Genomic DNA, 22136 nt, shown 5'->3' on the forward strand with positions numbered 1-22136 from the left:
GATTGGTCCTTAGGTTTAGCTGCAGTGTCTATCACTGTGGCTGGAGTGGCTGCAGTGTCTTTCACTGTAGTTGGAGTGGCTGCGTTTTCTGCCAGTAGGGTTGGAGCAGCTGCAGTGTCTGTCGTTCGGGTTGACGTAGCTGCTGTGCTTGGGGCTCGAGTAGCTGCGTTGTCTGTTGCTTTGCCATCAGATCCAGAGACATCTTTTTCCAGAGGTGCTCTGTAGGCATAGGCCAAGCCCTAGCACGTTACAGTGATTTGTCCCTCTCTGGTATTGCCAGGATGATAGCACACCTAATTTAAGTGTTCTGCTAATTTTTCCGGATTTCGCACTTGTTCAGAGGTGAAGTTCCAAAGCACTGGGGGTGCCCGCTGGCCCAGGTGCTTGCCCATACTGTCCCACACACCGTGTCACTCATGACTGTCCAGCCTCGGTGAAAATCTCTTGGTGGTCCTCCTATATCGTTGTTTAACCCTAGACAAGACCCAAGCCCAGCCCTGCTTAACTTTTGAGATCAGATGAAATAGGGCGTTCTCAGGGTGTTACGGCTGTGGATAAAACACTTTCTGTATGTGTGCCAACATGCTGATCCCGAGCAAAAGCAGCAGGCAGGTTTCAAGGGTATTCAAAGGCCATCCAAAACCTTTAGAATTCTCAAATGCTGCTGTAAATAGCCTGGTGGGGGAGCAGGGAGTGTGAGGGTATATCCCCTTCATAGGCTGACCACCTGAGCAGGAAAAAAAAAGTGTAACTGCTAAAAAATTCCATTACATGCCTCCCAAAGTATAGAGGAGATGACCACACTGGGAAAGCAAGCCAGATCAGTTTCATGATCAATGATTCTATTGTATCACAAGTCATCACCATGAGGTACAGAGAAACAAGAACCTTAGCCCAGGCCCCTCAGCTGATAAACACTAGAACAGCAAATACTGGCTGTAAGAAAGGTACGACATGCTGAAACTCTGAGATCAAAAGCAACAACTTTAAGAGCCAATAAATCAGCATTGTGACAAGTGACTATTAATCCAAAACAATGAACGCTTATCACAAATATGATCAGACACAGTCTGGTCAGATCTGTCGTTATCTCAACCCTTCAAGCCCTGTGTTGGGCACCACAAAGAACTGCCGAGGTTTAAGCCCAGCCAGTAACTCAAAACCACGCAGCCGCTTGCTCACTCACCACCTTTTTCCTCCCCCTGCTCCTGGAGGGATGTGGAGAATTGAAAGAATGTAAAACCCATGGCTTAAGATAAGAACAGTCCAGTAACTAAGGTATAATACAAAACTACTACTGCTACCACCAATAATAATAATGGTAAGGGGAATAACAAGAGGAGAGAATATAAAGCTAAAAAGGGAAAAGGAAAACAATAAACACAAGTGATGCACAATACAATTACTCACCACCTGCTGTTTGGTCAGTTTGGGCCAGGTGTCCTGTCTCTGCTTCCTCCCAGCTTCCCGCGCCCCTCTGCGCTGGCAAAGCATGAGACTGAAAAGTCCCTGATCACAGTAAACATTACTTAGCAAGAGCTAAAAACATCGGTGAGTTATCAGCACTGTTCTGAGACTAAAGTCGAAAACACAGCACTGCGCCAGCTACTAAGAAGGTGAAAAACGACTGCAACAGCTGAACCCAGGACAGCCAAACCTGCTTTTAAATCTGCTCTTCCAGCTGTTCTTCAGGAAGCGTGGCATGCATGAGGCACACCAGCACTGTGCCTGTGACAAGAGAAGACTCCAAACTGCTGGAGTTGATGGTGTTGGTTCTCACCAGCTGCCCATGTTCCCCTTTTCCCCTGTTACACCCCCACTGTATCACTGGGCAGTACCAGCGGGGATCCCAGCACGACAGGACGGTGGGAGGGAAAGCTTGCTGTGGTGATGTGGTCAGGGCTGCCCTGGGCTGTTTTCTACACCAGCCCTGGATGGAACTGGAGGTGGTCATGCATTGATGGGAGGGGTGGCAAGGGAATCCCCCTGGACACTGGGAGGCCATGACAAAGCCCCAGGATCCCATGGGGAGATCCCTGCTCTGGGGTCTCTCCTGGCATGACTCCAGTGTCCCCACAGCTGGCAGATCCCAACCTTGCTGTCACCCACAGGTGGTCTCGCCAACCGTGAGGATGCCACCAGGGAAAAACAAGATCTAGTCCCCCTTAGGTGTCATTAAAGTGTTGAGCTTTAATTAACTCCTGGGTGTTGGCTGGAGCCAGGTATCGCAGAGGGTCTTCTCTAGTTTCTGCCTCGCTCAGAGGGCCCCCTAGTCCTGTAGCTCCAAGGGATCTGGAACAACACAGGCAGAGCCATGGGGACCTAGTCCCAGCCAGGTGCTCCCATGGCTGCCCTGCTCGAGGGACCTGTTCTCCACTGAAACCAGGCCTCCCAAGCAGCAATAAAAGCCCTGTGATCCCTTCCTTCCACAGCCCTTATCTTTACCTCATCAAAGAAAGCTGCAGCTGCCACCTGCAGTTTAACTGAACTGGAATCCAGCTACGGCAAGAGGTTCTGCACCCGCATGGGAGAGATGAGCCCAGCCTGGAGCAGGACACTGCAGAGAAGTGATTCAGAGCAGCCCTTCAGAGGACGAGGGTGTGCTGAAGCTGAACAGACCCTTGGGCAACGTGGTCTAGTGTGAGGTGTCCCTGCCCGCGGCACGGAGGTTGAAACCAGATGATCTTAACGCCCTTTCAAACCCAAACCATTCTATGGTTGCCAGGCCCAGGCACAAGCCCCAACCATGATGCTGGTGAGACAGGTCGAGATGGGAATCTCATCTGCAGGCCAGCATCAGGATCCGGCTCAGTGATGGCAGGGCTGTTGGGATGGTGATGGGCTGAAGCTGGGCCCCATGGATCTGGCTCTACACAGCTCATGGCTTGGCAGGGCAGGCCTGTGAAGAGCTGCGGACTGAGACAGGGCTGACAGCCCTGGAGGGGGTAAGATGGAACTCCAGGCCATGGGCAGGTTGATTGGTGGTCCTGGGCACCTGGCAAGGATAGTCATGGCTGATGGTGCCCTCAGGGCCCCATCAACTGGCTAGGACTGTTCAGGGCCTTAAAATGGCAGAGAATGCCTCTGCCTCCATTACACTTCTTAAGAGCTTCTCATGTTGTCCAGGTCTAATTGAAGTCCACGCTGGTGGCACAGCAAGACATACCCAGGCTATGTGAAACAACACAATCAAGAAAGGAAAGAAATGACTTGTCCCGGTAGACAGGACAGAGTAAATCTGGGGTTCTGGGAAAAAGTAGCAGCAAGAAGTTCTGGCAAAGCTGTTCCTTTTTACAAGCCCACATCAAGAAGAAAGGCTGGTCATCCATTTTGGATCAAGCGTGTGATTTTCAAATGCATCTTTATTGATTGGTTGACTTAGCTCAAGTAGTATGAACTTTAGTTTACAAGAACCTGCAGCTAACCAACACAAAAAAGAATTACCATCATTATCTTGTTCAATATCAGACTAGCACAAAAAGAGAAATGCCACAATCCAGTTAAAAGAACTGTAATATAACTAAATCAAACTGTAAACTCTACATGTAACAAACGGCTGAGATTAGTCCCACACATGTCATGTATAAACCCAGCAGCAGGACAGGAGGGGAGGTCTGAACTCAAAACCAAGCACCCCAAATGCCAACACTTCTCCCTTAAGCTTTGAGACAACACACAACTACGTGCTTGGCAGCACGCATGCGCGCAAGTGTGACAGTGGCAGAGACATGCACACCATCTGCCTGCATCTTGTTTTCTACCCCAGAAAGCCTCCTGGGTCTGTTTTTTGCTTCAGAACAGTCAGAGCTTCCTAAAACAAGAAACTGATTCAGATTTGCACCCAGAGGATGTGAAAAGAGCCTGGTAATTGGAGGAGAGTGGTCTAAAAAGAGAGGACTGAGTACTGCAGGCAGAAACTGAAGTTATCCAAGTTGGCAGAAGGTACAATGTATCCAAATGCATTTATTCCAGATAATGGAACAGCAAACCTGAAGTTCAGGAGGAAAAACTGGGGATTCTAACCCACCCATTTCACCCTGTATTTCCCCACTTTCTGTCTACTCATTATGAGTACTGTCTACCTCCTTTGTGGTCCCCCCTTCTCTCCCATTCTTCTACTATTTCCCATACCACACAGGTAGTGACCCTCCTGCCCACCACACTGCCTTCCCTGACCTTCCCACAGTTCTGCCAGTTAACTCCCACTTTATGCTCCCAGCCTGCTCTCCTGTCTCATGTACCTCTGTGGAACAACAGAGAAGGCTGAAACCTGATTTCCTGTCTTCCACAGTCAAGGAGCACTCCGTGATTTCTCATTCCTGAGGAACACAGAGAACTGGGATCTAACTTCATGTAAGGAGAGCAAACACCTTTGACTTATTTCGGAATCTACCTGTCTTCTTCATCCTTTTTGTCTTTTCCTCCCTCTTGGTCCCTCTCAGTTGTAGGAATGATTACAGTAATTCAGATCCAGTTCTCTGATTTTTAGATAAACCCCCACAATTTTCCTGAAAGTCAGCTCACTCCCCAACCCCCAGTCCTTCACCAGTTATGGCAGTTATGGGAAAATCTGCTGTTTGTGCCATTGGGAAGAAACTGCTTTGGCATGACAGCATAAGGCTTGCACAGGACAGGATCTATCTGTCACCCTTCTAAGAACAACGCTGGCTTAAAATAAAATAATTTAAAAAAAATACATAAATCCACAGAGAATCTATTCCCCTTCAAGTCTAAAAGCACCTCTCCTGTCACAAAGAGTGGCACTGTCATCCAATCACAAAAATCCAGCAAAACACTTGTGGAAGCAACTGATTTCTTCTGCTTGTGCACGTGGTACAAGGACTGTACAAGGATGAGACATGGAAGGCTAAACCCACAGGACTTCCGCCATTTTCAAATCTGCAGAAGACTGGTGCAAGAACAACACCGATAGTAATTTCCTATGTTCACCAGTAACAAGACCATTAGTAGTTAGTTACCTCAATACACAGCAAGGGAGACTAAAGTTAGGTAGCAAGAAAAGCTCTCTCACTTGTAGGCTAGCTAGGAACTGAACAGACAAATTCAGCAGCTTCCAGGATCCACCTCAGTGAAGCTCACTAAGAAAAAATTTGACAAGCAGCTATGGTGGACATGTTTGGTATACTCACTCCTGTCGCAGAGATGGAATAGGACTCTTGAGGTCCTTTCTAGCCCTGTGCTTACAAGTTTATCAGTTGACTTCACTAGGTAAGAATGAAAATGTCTTCTCTAATTTTTCTCTCCAGCACTTTCAATTAAAGCAACAAAGGCGGGGGGGGGAATCCTTCTTTTCCCCAGCCTTCACATCTCACAGCTGAGGAGCTCCCAGCCCTCAGAGTCAGCCCTTCTAATACTGATAGAAATGATGGGAAATACAATACTCTTGGAACACTTCACAGGTAGCTGTAGGAGTGCAGACTGTCAGCACGTAACAGCCTTGTGTGGACAGAGTGAAGTATTTAAAAGCTCACTGAATGCTCACAGGAGTGAAGCCTGTGCCATGGGCAACAAGGTCAGTGTACAATATATGGCATGCCTTCATCCAATGAAAGGGTTACACAAAAATGGCCTTTCTGCACAGTCACTCTCCTGGAGCTCCACCACACTGTCTTGTCTAGCAGCCTCCAATACTGGCTAATTATTTTCAGCTGTGGCAAGAGAATAACTATGAACAGTGGAGTCCCCCCATCCCTCAGTGCAGAACCCCTTGTTAGCCTTTCAGGTCACCCTTTCATACACTGTCCCCCCACCCCTCCCTCCCCTCTATTTAAAAAATAAAAGGTTATCATTAATGCATGGTAGGTGATGGCATTGTGCATGTGTTTCACTTCCAGTTCTCTTCCCCTCTTCTCAGGCATCCTCCTTCTGCCTCTCCAACACTCCCCCTCCAAATCCATTCCATCAGTCCATCTCGCTTGCATGCCTGAGGTGCTGGTGCTCACTTGCCGTAGACGCTCTCATCACTGTAGGCCACATAGAGAAAATAGTCCTCTTCATGGTTATCCTGCAAGAGAAGAAAGGAAGTAATACACCAAAGCCCTGTAATGTGCTACATGTGAAAAAGCCCAGCGATCACTGTAACAAGAGGGCATAACCTCTCTTTCACTATTTCTCCCTCTTTATATCAAATGCTTCACTTCTTCATACCAAAGCAAGCGTATAGCAACTCCCTCTCTCTGGCCACAGCTCTGCGTCTTAATTCATGTATGTCACATTTCTGGACACAGTGAATTTACTTGAAGAGCCATAGCCAGAGTGTGCTTCAAACATGCTATAGAAACAGCTCTGACTGTTTCAGGCTAAGCAGTAGAATCTCAGTACTGGTATAGCCTTGAGATTGAGAGGAGAGACTCGGAAGGCTTTAACAAGTCAAAAATCACCTCTAGATACTTCAGTATTTGGTAAATGTGGCTGTATTCGTCATTTTTCAGAACACTTTGGCAAGTGGCTGTATTTCTAGTCTTGGTTTACATATGGGCAGTAAAGCTGAGATGTTAAGTGATTACATTGACACAAAAAGTCTGCAGAGTGCCAGGAAGAGAGTCCTCATCTCAGCTCTGGACAGTCAGACATACCTTCCTGCTACACGTCTAGATGTGGAAAACTCCCTGTGTGTGTTAATCTTACATGATTTTCGTCCATTCACATGCAAATTGTCCAATTACTGTCAAAAAGTGACAGTAAAAAGAAAACCCTAACCCTAAGCCAAGGTTCCCAGCACCATACTGGAGCTCTTCTATTAAAGCACACTAACACAGCAAAAGAAGAAATCAATCCAGGCTGCAAACCAACTAATTGAGGACATTCCTCTGAAGGGTACAGACTAATGCCTTTAAGGTCAATCAAATAACACTGCTCAGTAGAAATGCTGGGCAGCAATGTTCACAGTGTCCTAGAAGGTCCTCACATATACAGTGGAAGTGATGAAAAATTCTCAACAAAAAGTGTTCCTTCACAATGTTATTTATAGACAGTTGGTTGCCCAGTGATACTGTGTTCTTTTACTAGCTAAAAGGAAATCTCTTTTGTATAAACTGGAAAGCTATAGTGTGTGTTCTACTCCCCCCCCCCCCCGAGTCTTTCCACTCAAATATAAAGAGGTTTATTTCATTACTTTGTTAAAGCGGCAGGACCAACATATCACTGCTGAGGCAATCATTTAGCATCTGATACAACAATCCTTTTAACTAGCAAACAATCAGTTAAAATGATGAGGCCCTCCGGGCTATCCTTTATAACTGTGGGATGGAACTTCCCTAAAGAGATGACGAATACAGCCCAGGTGAAAAGGGTTCGTGTTCAGGCATCTACGACCAAGCTGCACCCATTGCCAGTAGACTAGTGGTCAGTTGTCCTTCAGTGAAGATGCACATTCTTCCAGATACTCCAACAAAGGAAAAAAGAGATGGGCCAGGCTTACCTCATACAGCTGGCCCATGGTAGCACTGGTGGGAGGGATGGTATTATTGACAAAGAAGAATAGAGCATCTTCTGGCCTCAGGTGGATCCGCTTTCGGATTAAGAAGTAGAATTGGCCAACTGAAGAGGAATAGAGAAGAATGCCTTAGGTGCAGAAAGAACATTTGGTTTGGGTTTTTTGGTTTCTTGTTTTGTGGAGTTTTTTTACCCTAACCATGGTTGTTTTCTTTTGGTGGTGGAAGTCACACGCTGTATGTGAAACATAGGGGAAAATGAACAATGTAGGAAAGAAATCAGGAACTTCATGATTGTAACCACATTAGCAGCCAATCTACTTGGAGCTGGTATTTTCTCAGCTACATGCCTCAGGTATGTACACTCTAAGTCCACATTCCACCTACTATGGTATGAAATGCTATACTGCAGGGAGTGGTGCGAAGAACTCTAACTAGTTTAACCTTTAAATCCTATAGCTCAAACACACCTTAGAGAATTTAGCCTTGGTGTAAGCGGTCATGCGATTCCTGAAAACAAATTCCTTACTATTTGATTGAGCCATGTTGCACAAGAAAGTATTTTGCAATCCACTATATACTGCAAGAAAAAGAAACGCTGTCCCCTTAACTTGTTCATGTTCTCAAATTAAAACAAATGTATTCACACACAAAACGTCTTATGACCATTCAGAAAAGAAACTCTGTAGCTACGACTCCGACCACTCCATCTTGGAAAATTATGGGACTATTTCAAGAATTTGTCTCTTCCTGCAACAAGGATATAGCCTCTGGCAACTACTCTGCAGCTAGGTCATCATTAACTGATGATTATGCTGCTGCCTATGATACACAATTCAGCCATTTTCATCATGGTTAGAAGTCAGCCGTGACACATGCATGCTAAGTCAGTGGGATACCTTAGAAGATCTCAGCAGAATTCTGCATATTGTAATCCAGGCTGTAAAGTGCATAAATATAACAAGGAAAGCCACTTAAACTGGGGTGATGATAAGATGTGGAGCCTGCCTGGATATTTTCTTGGTGCTGATTATAGAGTAAAAAATACTTCTGAGACCTTCTCACTGAAAAATCAGGAAGAATGGACATTGTTACCTGTGAGGTCAGAAGGCACAAGATACTTCCTTTTGTCTAGATCGGGTACTCTGGCTTTTGGTGCTTTTTCCACAATTACCTAGAGAGTGAGAGAAAGCAAGAAATAACCCATGAGCATCATCAGACAAAATGTACCAAAAAGCATCAGTGAAAAAAGGATATTACCCTTTGAGATAGATGGTGCTACCAGGCATTAGAAATTTATTTAATCTATAACAAATATACAACATTAAAGCACAGATAGGTGAGAAGAAGACTTAAAATTGCTGGCAATAGCTGTGCTGGGAGCCCAGGACTGCAGCAGTAAGCACACTGAGCAAAAAACAGTCTGGGACAGGCACAAAAATAAACCATAATAGCCAAGGGGAAAAAAAAATAAAAAAATCAGGTCACCTTGATGGTCCCAATGCAGGTTAATTTTGTATGTAGGAGCTGCCAGGAGGCTAACACATGAACACAAGAAGCATCACAAGTTGAACTGTTTCCAGGTAACAGTTCCAAACTGATTGGCACAAAATCAGCCCTACTCCCAGGAGTCCCACATCCTAATTTCTGCATTCACCAATACCAAGTGCTCTAGAATGAAGCAAAGAATTAAAGAGAAACTACAGCTCACTGGGGAATGTTTGATGTTTTTTAATCTTCAGTTCTTTGGTAGTTATTTTCTAGTCTGAAATCTGTACCTTTTAAGGCTATTTTCCCTACTTTATCTAGTTATGGATATTTTCTTATCCATATAAATATCTAATACTTAAAATACAGGCTAACATCCAGGCAATTGGGAGTACTGGAGAGCCCTCTGACACAAAATCCTAATCCTCATTATATTCTAATGTCATTGCAACACAGAAAAATATGAAACTCAGCACCTTTAAAGTCAAACTGACCAAGAGATCTTCTGCTATAGGAACATTTTTGCTATCAGAGCTAGGCAAAATGCTTACCTCAGAAGAAGGAAATATTCCAAAATGACCTGATCTTCTTCCATGAAAAGCCTTTAAAACCTTTGGAACTACTGGGTTTGTACAGAAAACAACTGCAGGCAGGTTTATTTTTCTTTCTTTTAAGGACACGTAGTTTTGAACTGGTAAGAGATACATGACATGACTCCATCTGTGTGGCTTGCTGTTCTGCAGAAGCCATTTTGACGACCTAACAAGAAGCTGGATTTTCTGGATCTCCTCAGCTTGGTAATTGTTAGACCCTGTAACTGTAAATACTCCATCTGAGACACTGGGACTAATTTCTAAGGGTTCCATGCTCCCACAGCTCTTTGGCAATTCAAATCAGCAACTCTGTTGTCTAACCAAAAAGGCTGTGGACTAAGCCTTCTTTTGGAAGCAAAATGGTGGTGTCACATCAGTGAGACAATATGCTAGAGAAATGATGAGCTTGGTGTATTTAGGCTGGCCAAAATGGTTGTTAACTTTACTCTTTCTACATCCAAGTGAATATCTGCTAAGCATGTCACACCACGAAGATGCTAGCTTGGACGTCTCTTCCCTGTGTTCCATTTGGATGCTGCCAACACAGCCAAAACCCCTGAAAATTCTAAGTTTGTTTTTTAAATAGAAACAGGGTTGTCTCTGTTACTGTAAGAACCTGAAGGACCTCAATTAGTACAAGGCATTCAAGCTCTTTCAGGCAGCTTGTGGTAGGACATACATTTGCATACAAGACGCTGCTGGTAAATGCTATGAAGGAAGGAGAGTTTCACAATCTCACTGAACAGATGCAGGCTGAACAGCAACACCACTTTGCATGTTTTTTCATCCGCACATCCAACAGGGCAATACCTAACACAAGAAACTGCAGTGGAGAGAAACCTTTAATTCTTACCTCTAATTTTAAAAACTACTGACACACAAAACTGCTGTATCAGCAGCACCGATATGACCACCCTGACTCCAAAAAGGTGGCTTGTCATTAGATAATAAAGAAAAAGAAGTCACTGGCTATAAGAAAGAGGCGAGAGTTTCGGGGCTTCTAAACACTAGGAAATATTTAAATCAGATCACCAGTAAGCTTAAGAGAGATCTTGCAAAGAGGCAGAGGAAGGAATGGAAGTGCTCTACTAGTATGACTAGCAACTGTAGTCAGTTTGCCTGATAACACTAAACCCTTCACACACACAAATAAACCTACAAAGAAAATCCAAAGGGCAGATACAGATTATGTCTGTTGTTGCTGGGTGGTGACTGTGGTGAGGTGGGACCATGCCAGCAGTATAATCTCAGCAAAACACTGAGATGTATCACGGCACTGCAGTGTAGGCAGCCAAACAGACGTCATCTTCAAGGATCTTGCTGTTAGGAAGGGCAGAGACAGAGGAGATGTGTCTGCTGCATTCATTTGCTCCTTACACAGCTCTGACCACAGGCTACCCCCAACAATTAACATCTGGGCCTCAGCATGTGTCCGTTCTCACTTATCCTGAACTACAGCACACTGTTATTTTGGTCCTGGCTTTCTTCATAATGATCTGCTGGTGTCCCCCTACCTTGACCTCTTTTACCTTTGCCAGATGTGGTCTTGTGCTCCTCACATGGCTCTGTTGCACACATTTATCACGATCTGCTGTGCAATCTGCCACGTTAATCCTCAGTTTATCGCTTGTCTCTCTCCTGACCTCTGTGGTCTTCATCATATACCACAAAACCGCACAAGACTTTTGCTCAACCTGCTAGGCTTGAGGGGTTCTCAAAACCAGCTAGGACAAATGCACCCGAATACTGACTTCCAAGAACTTTTGCAAGTCCAGTTGAGGGCCACTCCTGAGATAAAAAAATGGTGTTAGCCTGCAGGGAAAACACGTGGAGTAACTGTTACCCTTGTGCTTAGATTTATGGGGGAGTCTAAATTATTTTGCATGCAGTACCCCTGGGCAGTAAATCTAGGACAGACCTCTCCAGTGGGGATGGGAAGAAGGAAGATTTGCAAAACGTTTATTAAAAAGAAACACACACACACACACACAAACCCCCAAAACCCACAGAACCAAACCAACCCAAAACCCCACCCAAACCCCCCACCACAATTAATTCAATTTGTCACCTCTTTTCCCAACTATTATTAGTAATTATAAAGCTAGAAGTTTTCCACAGGTACTCCAAAGGGACCAAAGGATAAGGAAACAAAGTTTAGGTAGGAGATGACCTTGTTTTCCAAGTGACGTTTTTTTCCACAGGATGATTAAACCGGAGGGCAAGAAGCCTGAGAAGTATCTTTTTTTTTTTTTTTTTTCTCTCATGCAAAAGAAAATAACAGAGCAAGACCGTGCCGGGAAAAAAAAAAAAAAAAAAAAAAAGGCCCAAGAAAGCAAAATAAAAATAAAGGGAAAGGATCAGATGACAAGGATCTCGAGCTTGTTTTCCATGAAGTGTACCCGGCTCACTCACCTCATTGTTCTCCATTTCCACAAAGGATGGTAAGCTCCCTCCCCATCCCCCATCCCCACGCACGCAGGCTCCCAGAAAAAGAGATTAGCAGCGTTCCCACTGTCGACTTACTGCGGATCCCAAGGAAGCCGGGATCCAGCCACCCACCGACACAGGCCTTCCTTATACAATAAACACGCCTAGCTTTGCGCTGAACACAAAAGCAGCCTGGGATTTGAAATCGGATCGTCACGACCGCAACCATCTTTACTGATCCCATTTGTTCTGCCTCAGGAAAGAATAAATATAAAGCAAGCAGCAGCCAGCAGCAAGGCCAACAAAGGCTGATTCGTCTGCCAGGAAAGCCGCCCTCGCCACCCGCACTCACAGGGACTCTGTCGGGATATTTCTTCCTGATTTTCTCCCCTTCTTTTTTCCTGTACTCGAACGGGTGGTCTTCCTTGTACTGGAACTTCATGCTGCCGGGCTCTCACCGTCCCTCCCGAGGGCCGCCGCAGCCGCTCCCTCCCCTTACGGCCGGGTGCTCTGCGACCACCCCGCGACAAGCGCAACACAGCGCAGCGCCGCAACCCGGGCCCTAGCGCTATAGCGCACCGCCCGCCGACGCCAAACTGCGCGCTGTGGCGTCACGGGGAGGCATCCACCGCCTCCCCCGCCGTCACCGTGCGGTCGGGGCGGGGCTCATACCCATACCGCCCGTAGAGGGGGTGGGAGGAAGGTGCGGGTTCTTCACGTACCGGGAAAGGGGGTCAGGAAAGGAGGTGGCCCTGGTTTTGTTTGCGGCAGTAAATAGTGATGCGTATAAAATATGTAATTTTATATATATATAAAATAAACGTTTATTTTAGATATATAAAAGCAAACTAAACATACGTTGAGCAACGCTGCACCCACGCGTGAGTCGGCGGTTATAAATACAGCATGAGCAGGCACATAATCCAGCCGTGACTGTGGGGATGGACTCGTGGGAGCGGGGCTGCTTGTCGCCCGTGTGAGGCTTACTGCCTCTGCTTGTCCTGACCTATTCTCAATGTGGCTATGAGATATAAGACCAAAAAAAGGGCTGGTTTTCGTGCCCGTCCCTGTTGCTGTTTGGATCTGGATTACTGCCCTGTTCATAACAGCTCAGGTAAACAACAAGGGGCAGAAAGTTTGTCACGTAATGTGCCAGACCAGATGCACATTACAAACAGCAGGCAGTTCAAGGGAACTGTCTGCAAACAAGCCAAAATAGCTGGCCAATTTTAGCCCAGTTACTCAGCTGATACATACTTGGAACATCTTCGTTTTTTTCCTAGGAATAAGTGGGCTCACAATTATTTACTGACCAGCAAAAGAGAAGGTACTAGTGAATGGATCAGCTCAAATCAGCATAACAATAAATTGCTGGGGGACAGCTAATGGGAGTGTATCAAATAATTTTTTCTTTGTGTGCCTCATCCAGAGAAGCAGATAGCCCTTGCTAGTTCATGTGCATCAGGTTTGTACAGGAAGCATCATCAACTTGTTTCTGTCTGTCCTGGGACATGTGAACATTTCCCCATGGTTGCAGGTAGTGTCAGAGGATCTCAAGAAGGGTGAGTCAGCAGGAGAGAATTATTTTTGTGCAGCACCATAGCAAACAGCCTAGAATGAAGGAATACCAGCGTTTAGGCCTGGGGAAAATTTGGATTTCATGGCATTGTGACTTTCTGTAATAACTCCTTGCTTCCTAACTGCCTGCAGCATTGCAGTTGCTGAAGTGTGTTTCTCTTTAGTGATTAGATCATAAAATCATAGAATCATAGAATAGTTAGGGTTGGAAAGGGCCTTAAGATCATCTAGTTCCAACCCCCCCACCATGGGCAGGGACAGCTCCCACTAAACCGTGTCACCCAAGGCTCTGTCCTACCTGGCCTTGAACACTGCCAGGGATGGAGTATTCACAGCTTCCCTGGTCAGCCCATTCCAGTGCCTCACCACCCTTACAATAAAGAACTTCTTCCTTATATCCAATCTAAACTTCCCCTGTTTAAGTTTCAAACTGTTACCCCTTGTCCTATCACTATAGTCCCTAATGAAACCCCTTCCTCAAGGATAAAAGAGAGGGATTTTTCTAGCCTGTTTCAGCCAGGCCACCAACACATTCTGTCAATTTTAACTGGCTGATCTCAGACTCCTGTTGTACTGTAAATTGCTGTCTCCATCTCCAGGACTACACATAAGGGTCCTGAGCTAGCGTCTAATTTGAATTTCTGTTGACAAACCAGAGAGGAGCTTTGGGGTTCTTCCCTGGTCTGATGCAAAGACATGGCCTGTGAGTGTATTGTGAGGTGACTTCCCCCCCCAGCAAATCCCACGTGAGGATTGCAAATCTCCTTACTGGACTCTTGCTGCCCTTATGATGCAGCCCTGGATGTGCAGCTATAAGCCTTGCTCCTCCCACTACCCTGCTTCCTCCCCATCAGGCACTGAATTCCCAGTCGTCTTCTCCAGCTCAGTAAAAACAATAACGTCACTGGCACAACAGCAGGCAGGAAGATGATACATGCAGAAGTAGCGACAAACAGCTAATCATCTGACTTAGAGTTCTTATTAAAATGTCAGAGCACAGGCATGTGACAAACCCCACATTCTGCATCTGTGTGCTAGAGGGAAGAACTGGAAATGGGCTTGGATAGTTTTCCTACCTGCGACTGACAGCACAAAATGTTTCTCCATAGATGTCAAAACAATATACTCTTTCTTAACCTAGAGTGTCAGAACAACTCTGAGCAGGAAGTATATCGCTGTCTGCAGCTCATGTAGTCAGAAGTTCCTTCTAAAAGGGATTCCTGAAGTGTTGCCAATGCTGTAGCCATAGAAGCAGGAGCTAAAAATACTTGCACCGGTTCTGGAGGCAGGGTTTGCAATGCATGCTGTACCACACAGTGCTCCAGGGGCACTGCTGGGAGCTCTGCAGTGTACTAATGTGAAGTGAACCAGCTTAGGTAGCTAACTGCCTAAGATTCTGTGAATTAAGGACAAAAATATTAATTGCCCTGTGTTTCTTGGAGGTGTTATCTACCTGGATGTCTCTTGGCAGTCCCCTGGAGCTACTGTTCAGCCATCTATAACTCTGGACTCCCTTGGATATTTCTTTCATTATTATCTCCACCTGGGTACTAATATGTGCCCCCACAGTCTGACTTTATTTTTTATTAAATCTTTAGCATGGATTCAGCATATCTCTTGTCAGAAAACTTCTAGTTTTTAGTTTGAATTGTGATCAAACCGTAGAGGGTATACCTGAAGTCACTTCTGATCTTGCTGTTTGATGTCCATCCGTGGCAGAGCCCTTGCCTGCTGCTTCTCCTAGTGCTTCTCCTGCAGTGCTCGTGACTCATCACCAGTTTCACTCGACCCTGGATCTATAGCAGCCTCAGAGCCAGCCACTAGCACATCGGCCCTGGCATGAGGGCATAGGGTTAGTCACTCCCAGCAAACAATGGCTAATTGTGCGGATGTTTTGCTTTCCTCTAGGAAAGGACTCTGTATTGTATACACCGAACTGCCGCCTCACTGCTCCCTTTTCTGCAACATCTTAATTTTTACAAAGAAGCTGCTCATTCCTCCAAAACTGATTGCATGGCCCAGCCTCAGCTCAACTTGCATACAAATGATGTTACAAGGAAACTGAGGAACATACCACATTGTTGGTAAAAAGCAGCAGTAAAGGACACAACCCCAGATATGAATAACAGAAGTCTGAGATCCTTTTGTTCTAACCAGTGGTTTGGAGTGGCCTGTGGGGGATGGGTATCATTGTTCTGTGAAAACAAAGGAGCAACACAAAAGTGGGGCTGATGGGGTGTTTTTGAAGACTGTTTTTTCTCAAGTACCATATGTTCTAGGGGAGCCTATGGGTGGTGTGGACAACTCATTTGCAGCACCTTTGTCAGTGTATTCATGTTTCCTTCATCTTGTTCCAGCCCAAATTACAACCTGTGCAGGCTAAAGGTGTTGGAGGCTGGTTGCTTTCTCCTTTGATATCACTAGTCCTGTGCCTGCTCCAGTCCCACCCTTTTCCCAGTGTTTGGCCAAGGGTTGAGTGTACAAGCAAGCCAAAGCTGAGCTGAGAGTCATGAATTGGTTATCATGGTTATCTTCAGTACTTTGTGCATCATTTTCCCCATCTACATATGGAATACTAAGGCTTGTCTGACACATAGGCAGTGTGACAACATGGGTAAAGTCTGCAAAGTGCATGAGGATCTTTGGATCTTAATTATTCATAACAAAAAACCAAACTTGAGCATACCTTCTCTAGCACTGAACAACTAAGAGTGAGACAAGCAAAGTAGGATGTGAGCAGATGGGAAAGGACAGAACAGAAAGACAAAAATGGTTCTGGTCAAGGGGAAACCACTGAAATCAGCAGGTAGATGCACAGCTCTGGGTACGACTGACCTGTAACTTTTCCCCTTGAAACTGAGAAAGGAGGTAGCAGAGGTGATTTGGTGCAGAGGAGGGGAAAACTAAGAATTTGAAAACTTCCCTTTCTATTGTACATCTTAGAAAAAAAAAAACAACAAACAACAAAACACTGTAATTATTTTTGCAAGTTGCTAAAAATTGTGCTCTCCTGTTTTGTGAGGCAGGGCTACTGCCCCGTGGAGCAGGGCTGCCATCTTGTGTTAAATGCCCGCATTCCTCGGGGCTGGAAGGCAGTAGGAAGTGGTAGAGGAACGTTATGTTCTCCCTGGAAGCAGTTGTGAAGGCTTCCAGGTTTCTGGGCTTGATAGTGCTTGATGCATGTTCAGCAAAACTAAATGTCTCTCCTTACTTTAGACTTTCACTGTGGAGTAAACAAGAGCCTTCCAGGAATTGCTCTGTAGCTTGGTGGAGAAGTCAGGCTTGAAGTGGACTTCAGAGAGCAGCTGATGAAATGAGCCACATTGGTAGATATTCCACAAACAGCTCTTATTATTATTTCAAGTGTGCCGTATAGCAGAAGAGACATAACCGTAATGTCACGTTCATTCCATGCCAGTTTTCCCCTCATTAATGGTACAGTTAGGTAATGATGAAACAGATGTTTGTCACCTAGGAAATCAAGACCCTCATTAAATTCCCTTGGATATGAAGCTCCTGTGACTGGGCAAGGCTTGTCACATCATCAAAGATATTCTAGTTATTCAATTTGGCTTTATGCTATCCCTAAAGCTGTCTTACCAACCTTCTCTAAAATTCTCTATGGCTGTAATTGAAACAGCAGTTAGGTTCCTAAACCTATCTGGGGACCTGGTCCTTGTACTCCTTACCTTCAAAATAACCATATTTTCTGTATTTCACAGGAAAAAAGATCAGCATATGAAGAAAAGTGAGAATTTGGGTATTCTACTAGGAAGATGCATGCACACGCTTCAGAAAGATATATCCATGACCTGTGCATTCATATCAACATTAACATATACATGCAGTTCATTCATGGCTGCTTCTTGTCTGATATTTGATGTCTTTCTGCTTTAATGTTTTCAGTTGCTGAACACGAGGTAGAGACAATACTGATGTAATTCAAGAATCACCTTCTTACGAGTACCTAGGCCAAGAAAACATTTTACAGATGATCTGTACCTATGGTCATCCAAGGAGTTTGATTAATATTTCTGAATTATTCAACATATTTGTATTGATAAAGAAAGTGTTTTAAACGGTCTTATTTAATTTGATCTGCTTTTGACAGCACCAGTAGGAATAATTAATAAATGATAAAATGTGAATGCAACAAAAATGTGATCGAGCTTTATTTCAGGGGTGATGTTATTGCTCCTCCCCCCCAACCCCCCCGGTTCGATCTGTTAGTGCATACATCATCTTTTTAAATTAAAATACAAGAGCTTGTGACTACTATTTCATAATTGCTATATATCCTGTTCAGAACTGGACTGCCTTCATTCTATATATCCTGTAGGGCATTTAAAGCATATACTGCGCATATTACCAATGTATTCTGTCTTTTGTTTACATGCAGACTGTGTTCCTACACAACTTCTTTTTTTTCAATGTACTATAAATGGCATTTTACAGAAGTTTTGTGTTATTATTGAGTATCAAGACCTTCTCACATGTCTTTGTTTTTCCTGTTGTGAAAATCATTCTGTCATCCTCAGGAAACTTAGGCTGGAGGCAAGCAGAATGAGCCAGCATCTGCAATCTCCCTGTGGGTCAGTAGCCTGCAAAGTGGGTCAGCACCTTGGTCCCACTCCCTGCTTATTTGTGCGAACTGTGGTAGTTGTGATGTGTGTATGTAATAAATGGACATAGAGAATGTCAATAGCTAATTATCTGAAGGGAGTGTCAAAAGAAGCCACCAAAATATGGTGGATCTGAAAATAGATGGAATTTTAGTCTTTTTCCCTTTGTTATTAGACTAAGAAAGCTAACCTGATATTCCTAGCCCTGCCCAGAAAAATCAGTCTCTGCATGTAGCTATTCTGCATTATTTGCCATTCAGTAGAAACAGGCACTAGTGTCCTGGAGGGGCTGCCTGGGCACCCTTGCCCTCAACAGATGCCTGCAGTTTCTCCTCTGGCACTGGGTCCAGGTCTGGCACTTTCTGCCCTGCCTTGGCGACTGTGAATCTGCTCATGTGCAGAGCCTCTTCGTAAACTGGAGGAGTGTCTGATGCCGAGAGGGGTGGTGTTCCCTGCGCAGCGTTATGAGAGTGTGCCACTGCTAATATCCTCCTGGCAGCAGGCCCAAACACAGAGTGGAGAGCTGAAAGGGAGGAGACAAAAGCTGTTTCCCTCATCCTGAAAGCACCATGCGATTAGAGGAGGACAAATACATCTGCAGCACACTGGCTTTTCTCTCCCCCACAGCCTAAATGTTTGCCTTTTCCTGCCCCTTCATTCTTTCCTAAAAGAGGTGCGTGTGAATGCTCATCAGCAACATCCCACAATCAGTCCTTCCTCAAATGCCACCAAGGCTCTTAGCTGCCCCATTTCCACCCAAATATGTCTCACAGCTGATTCACTATCTGGCTGCATTTGCTACATGAAGTCTGGTGAACACCTTAATTTGTTCTATGTACAGATGCTGCTTGCCCTGCATTCTGCTGTGAATTCCTTCTGTCAGCCTTGGGGTGCTGCAGTCAGTGCAGCTCCTCACTTCAGGGTGTACAGAAGTCCCCAGCCTCCATCAAAGCCAACTCACAGGTAATGGTACTCTGGAGGGTGCTGTCATGATCAAAAGCAATGACGGTAACCTCATAGGGCTGAGGACCTGATTCCTCCCCTGTGTGATGGCAATGAAAACAGCATCTCATGCATATGGAAAGCAGGCCACACAGGAGCAGCAGCCCACCGATCACCACAACCAGCCTGGAAAGGGAGAGGACACAGGATTAAGACAGAAAGATTTTATTTGAAGGGAACCTCTTAATGTCTTTCCCTGCATAAAGCGAGGATAATTTCAATGCTAGATAGTCTAGTCATCTGGGGCCTTGTCCAGCAGAGTTTGGACAGTCTCCAGGGATGGAGATCCCATATCCCCTCCAGGAACCTGTTCCAGTGCTGCACCATCCTCAGGGGAAGCATTTTTTCTTCTGTCTTATCAGAATTTCCCTGTATGCAGCTTAGCCACAGTCAGCTTAGGTCCTTCTGCGAGGCACCTCTGAGAAGGCTCTGGCTCTATCTTCTCTCAAGATCCACTTTTGGTAGTGGAAAACTGCAATTAGGTTGCTCCCTTAGCCTCCTCCACACTGAACAAACCTGGTCCTTTCAGCCCCTCCTCGTACATCATGTCCTCTGAAGCTGCGACCATTTTATTTGCTCTCCAGTGGAATTGCTTCAGTTTGTCAACATCTCCGTTGTACTGGGGGACCAAAACTGAACTACACATTTCATGTGTCCTCATGAGTGACAAGCTGAGAGGAAAAATCATCTCTCAATCTGCTGGCTATACTGATCAATGCAGCTTTGTAGATGTCCATCTTTTTTGATCGTGAGATCAAAATCTGATCTGATGAGAATTACTAAGGAATCAGACTAAAATTACTTTTAAAGAGCATATTGTGCCACAAATTATTTACTGGTATTGTTAATCAGACTAAGTTAATATGTGGAATAAAAAAGGAGTCTGGCAAGTCAAGATTTGTTCAAGACAATCTGATATCTAAGGGGTTGCCTTGCAACTGCAGACTGTTAAAGCGTCCCAAGGGAAAGTGGGAGGTGGCATCACACTTGAGCAAGTCACATTTAATCCCACTGTTTGCTACTGGAATTGTCCAGAGATGCAGATTTTTACAATAAATATATGCCATCTTACCAGATATACCATAAATGGTCCCACTCCGTACCTGAACAGCTGAGGAGAAGAGGGTACAAGAAATAGTTAGCCATAGAATACAAAATACATGGGAGGATCTCTACCATACACTCTTCAGGTTCCTCCCATGCTTGTTACTTACCATTCACCTTCTAAATGGCACAATGATGAGAAACTCACTGTGCTTCGTGGAGAATAGGGTTGACCAACCTCATCAATCTCCCTGATAGACTTTCCCTTCTGTTTGGCTTTATCTCTTTGTTGTTCTCCTGATATTTGTACCTGCCCAAGTCTGTTTACAAACCTGAGGGATCTGCATTCACGTTTGCTTTTATCAGAATATAATTTCTGTTATTCTTACAAATGACATTCCCAAGAGTAATGTTAACCAAAGCAGTATATTTCAAACCAGTTTTTCAAGGAACAGTTGATTCCAAATTCATAATCTCAGCCAATGAAAATGACACCAGAAAGCTCTTAACTATTACAGTTACACAAATAGGTAGCAGGAACAGTATGGCATGATCAGTAGGTTGATCAATAAAATAGTAATTAATACATTTCACATTCAAAGAGATGGAGATTTTATGTGAGTTTTCAGTAGTTGCAGTTAAATAAGCTTGTCAGCCATCACATCATAACAGTGATGTCTACTATTGCCTTTGTCTGTCGTTGTGTTCTTAAAAAAGTGCAAAATAGACAAATACTCACAGTTCAGTGTTGAGACAGTTTTCCTCACCTCTAACTTGGGAGAACTAGAAGGGGAAAAGCAAACAAGACACAAATAGAGTGAATTAAGTTTGTCATATACAGCTTTGTTACCTGGATTGTTACCAGTCTGAATTTCCTACGGTAAGAACTTATTGTTATTTATCTTCCTTTGTATGCATCAGATATTTTGCTGTAGTTTTGAAGTTGCTGTGATACCAACTGCATTGTTTCGTATCTTAACTTCCTGTAGTCATTAAAATCCTACTTAGTACTGTTCCCAGCACACAGCCCAGGTCATCTTCACCCTCACCACAGGTTTTGGTCTCCCCTTACAGATGTAGATCCTTCTCCATGTTCAAATATTAAGAACCTTTAAATGTCCTGCTTCATATTATACCCATACTGACTTGAATTCTGCCCAGACCCTCCAGCACTCCTATCCTTGTAATTTCTTTGGATACCCTGATCTCTGTGTTACCGCCTCTGAAATAGCAGCAAATATTCTTCTCTTCTGCATGTCTGCCTTTTATATGTCTAGTTCTTTCTAACATCAGGGAAATTGTTGTGACTGTCAATTGCTAATGCTCCTCCATCTTTCTAAGGTAACTTCATAACTGAGCAGAGATCCCATGAAAAGGAACCTGAGATGCGACTTACCCATAAGAAACACCCTACACCAAAGCAGATTGTGAATGAGCAATGCATCCCTGTAGGGTGGGTAGTTCAGTGGCCTCTTGGTGTCTCAAGCTGCTCTTTGTCTTCTTGTCCTTTAGTTTCTGTTCATCCTCACCAGTCCACTGACCAGAAGAAGGAGCAGGTTCCTTATTGTGTGTTGAATCCAATTTCTTCTTCCTGTTCTCTCTCTTCCTCTCCTCTGGGTCTATCCTTCTCTGCCCTTCAGGTTTTTGCTTTCTCTCTTTCTCTCTTTGTCGCTGGCAATTCTTGCTTGTTTCTGTTTGTCTCCCTTTGTTAGTCTCTGGGCCTGCTTCTCTCCCTCTTTTGAAGAGATCTCTAAAGCCTTCCAGTCAGATCAGGAGAAAAGCGGTCGCTACAAGTTCTTTCTTTAGATATTGAACTGGTTCAGTGAAGGGCATCATGAGATCTCTGCAGACCTGACCCTTCCCTTCTGTGAGCAGAAAGGGTCTCTGAGTTTGTTCATTCCCAATTATTCATCACTCCGCCCATACCC

At 44.6% G+C, this 22136-nt stretch overlaps 2 protein-coding genes across 2 annotated transcripts; both read right to left on the reverse strand.

Annotated features, from left to right (window-relative positions):
* Positions 1–5808: 5808 nt before the first annotated feature.
* Positions 5809–12525, reverse strand: GABARAPL1 (GABA type A receptor associated protein like 1). Its single transcript, XM_080616369.1, has 4 exons — positions 12315–12525; positions 8550–8628; positions 7442–7560; positions 5809–6025 (listed from the first exon to the last, which is right to left on the reverse strand). Exons 1-4 carry the CDS (start codon positions 12402–12404, stop codon positions 5960–5962), a joined length of 354 nt encoding a protein of 117 aa, XP_080472495.1. The 5' UTR covers positions 12405–12525; the 3' UTR covers positions 5809–5959.
* Positions 12526–18434: 5909 nt separating this feature from the next.
* On the reverse strand, positions 18435–21652 carry TMEM52B (transmembrane protein 52B; the record flags this gene model as incomplete). Its single annotated transcript, XM_080638982.1, has 5 exons — positions 18435–18685; positions 19124–19290; positions 20237–20275; positions 20948–20991; positions 21605–21652. 5 exons carry the CDS (start codon positions 21650–21652, stop codon positions 18435–18437), a joined length of 549 nt encoding a protein of 182 aa, XP_080495108.1.
* Positions 21653–22136: the final 484 nt, after the last annotated feature.

The sequence above is a fragment of the Psittacula echo genome (genome assembly GCF_963264785.1).
Source record: "Psittacula echo genome assembly, chromosome: 1".
NCBI lineage: Eukaryota > Metazoa > Chordata > Aves > Psittaciformes > Psittacidae > Psittacula > Psittacula echo.

Coding starts and splice junctions, on each gene's coding strand:
- GABARAPL1 (XM_080616369.1), bottom strand. CDS start 12,404: ATGAAGTTCCAGTACAAGGAAGACCACCCGTTCGAGTACAGGAAAAAA. Junction 8,629..12,314: donor AATATCCCGACAGAGTCCCT/GTGAGTGCGGGT, acceptor CTCACTCTCTAG/GTAATTGTGGAAAAAGCACC. Junction 7,561..8,549: donor TGTGCCTTCTGACCTCACAG/GTAACAATGTCC, acceptor ATTCCTCTTCAG/TTGGCCAATTCTACTTCTTA.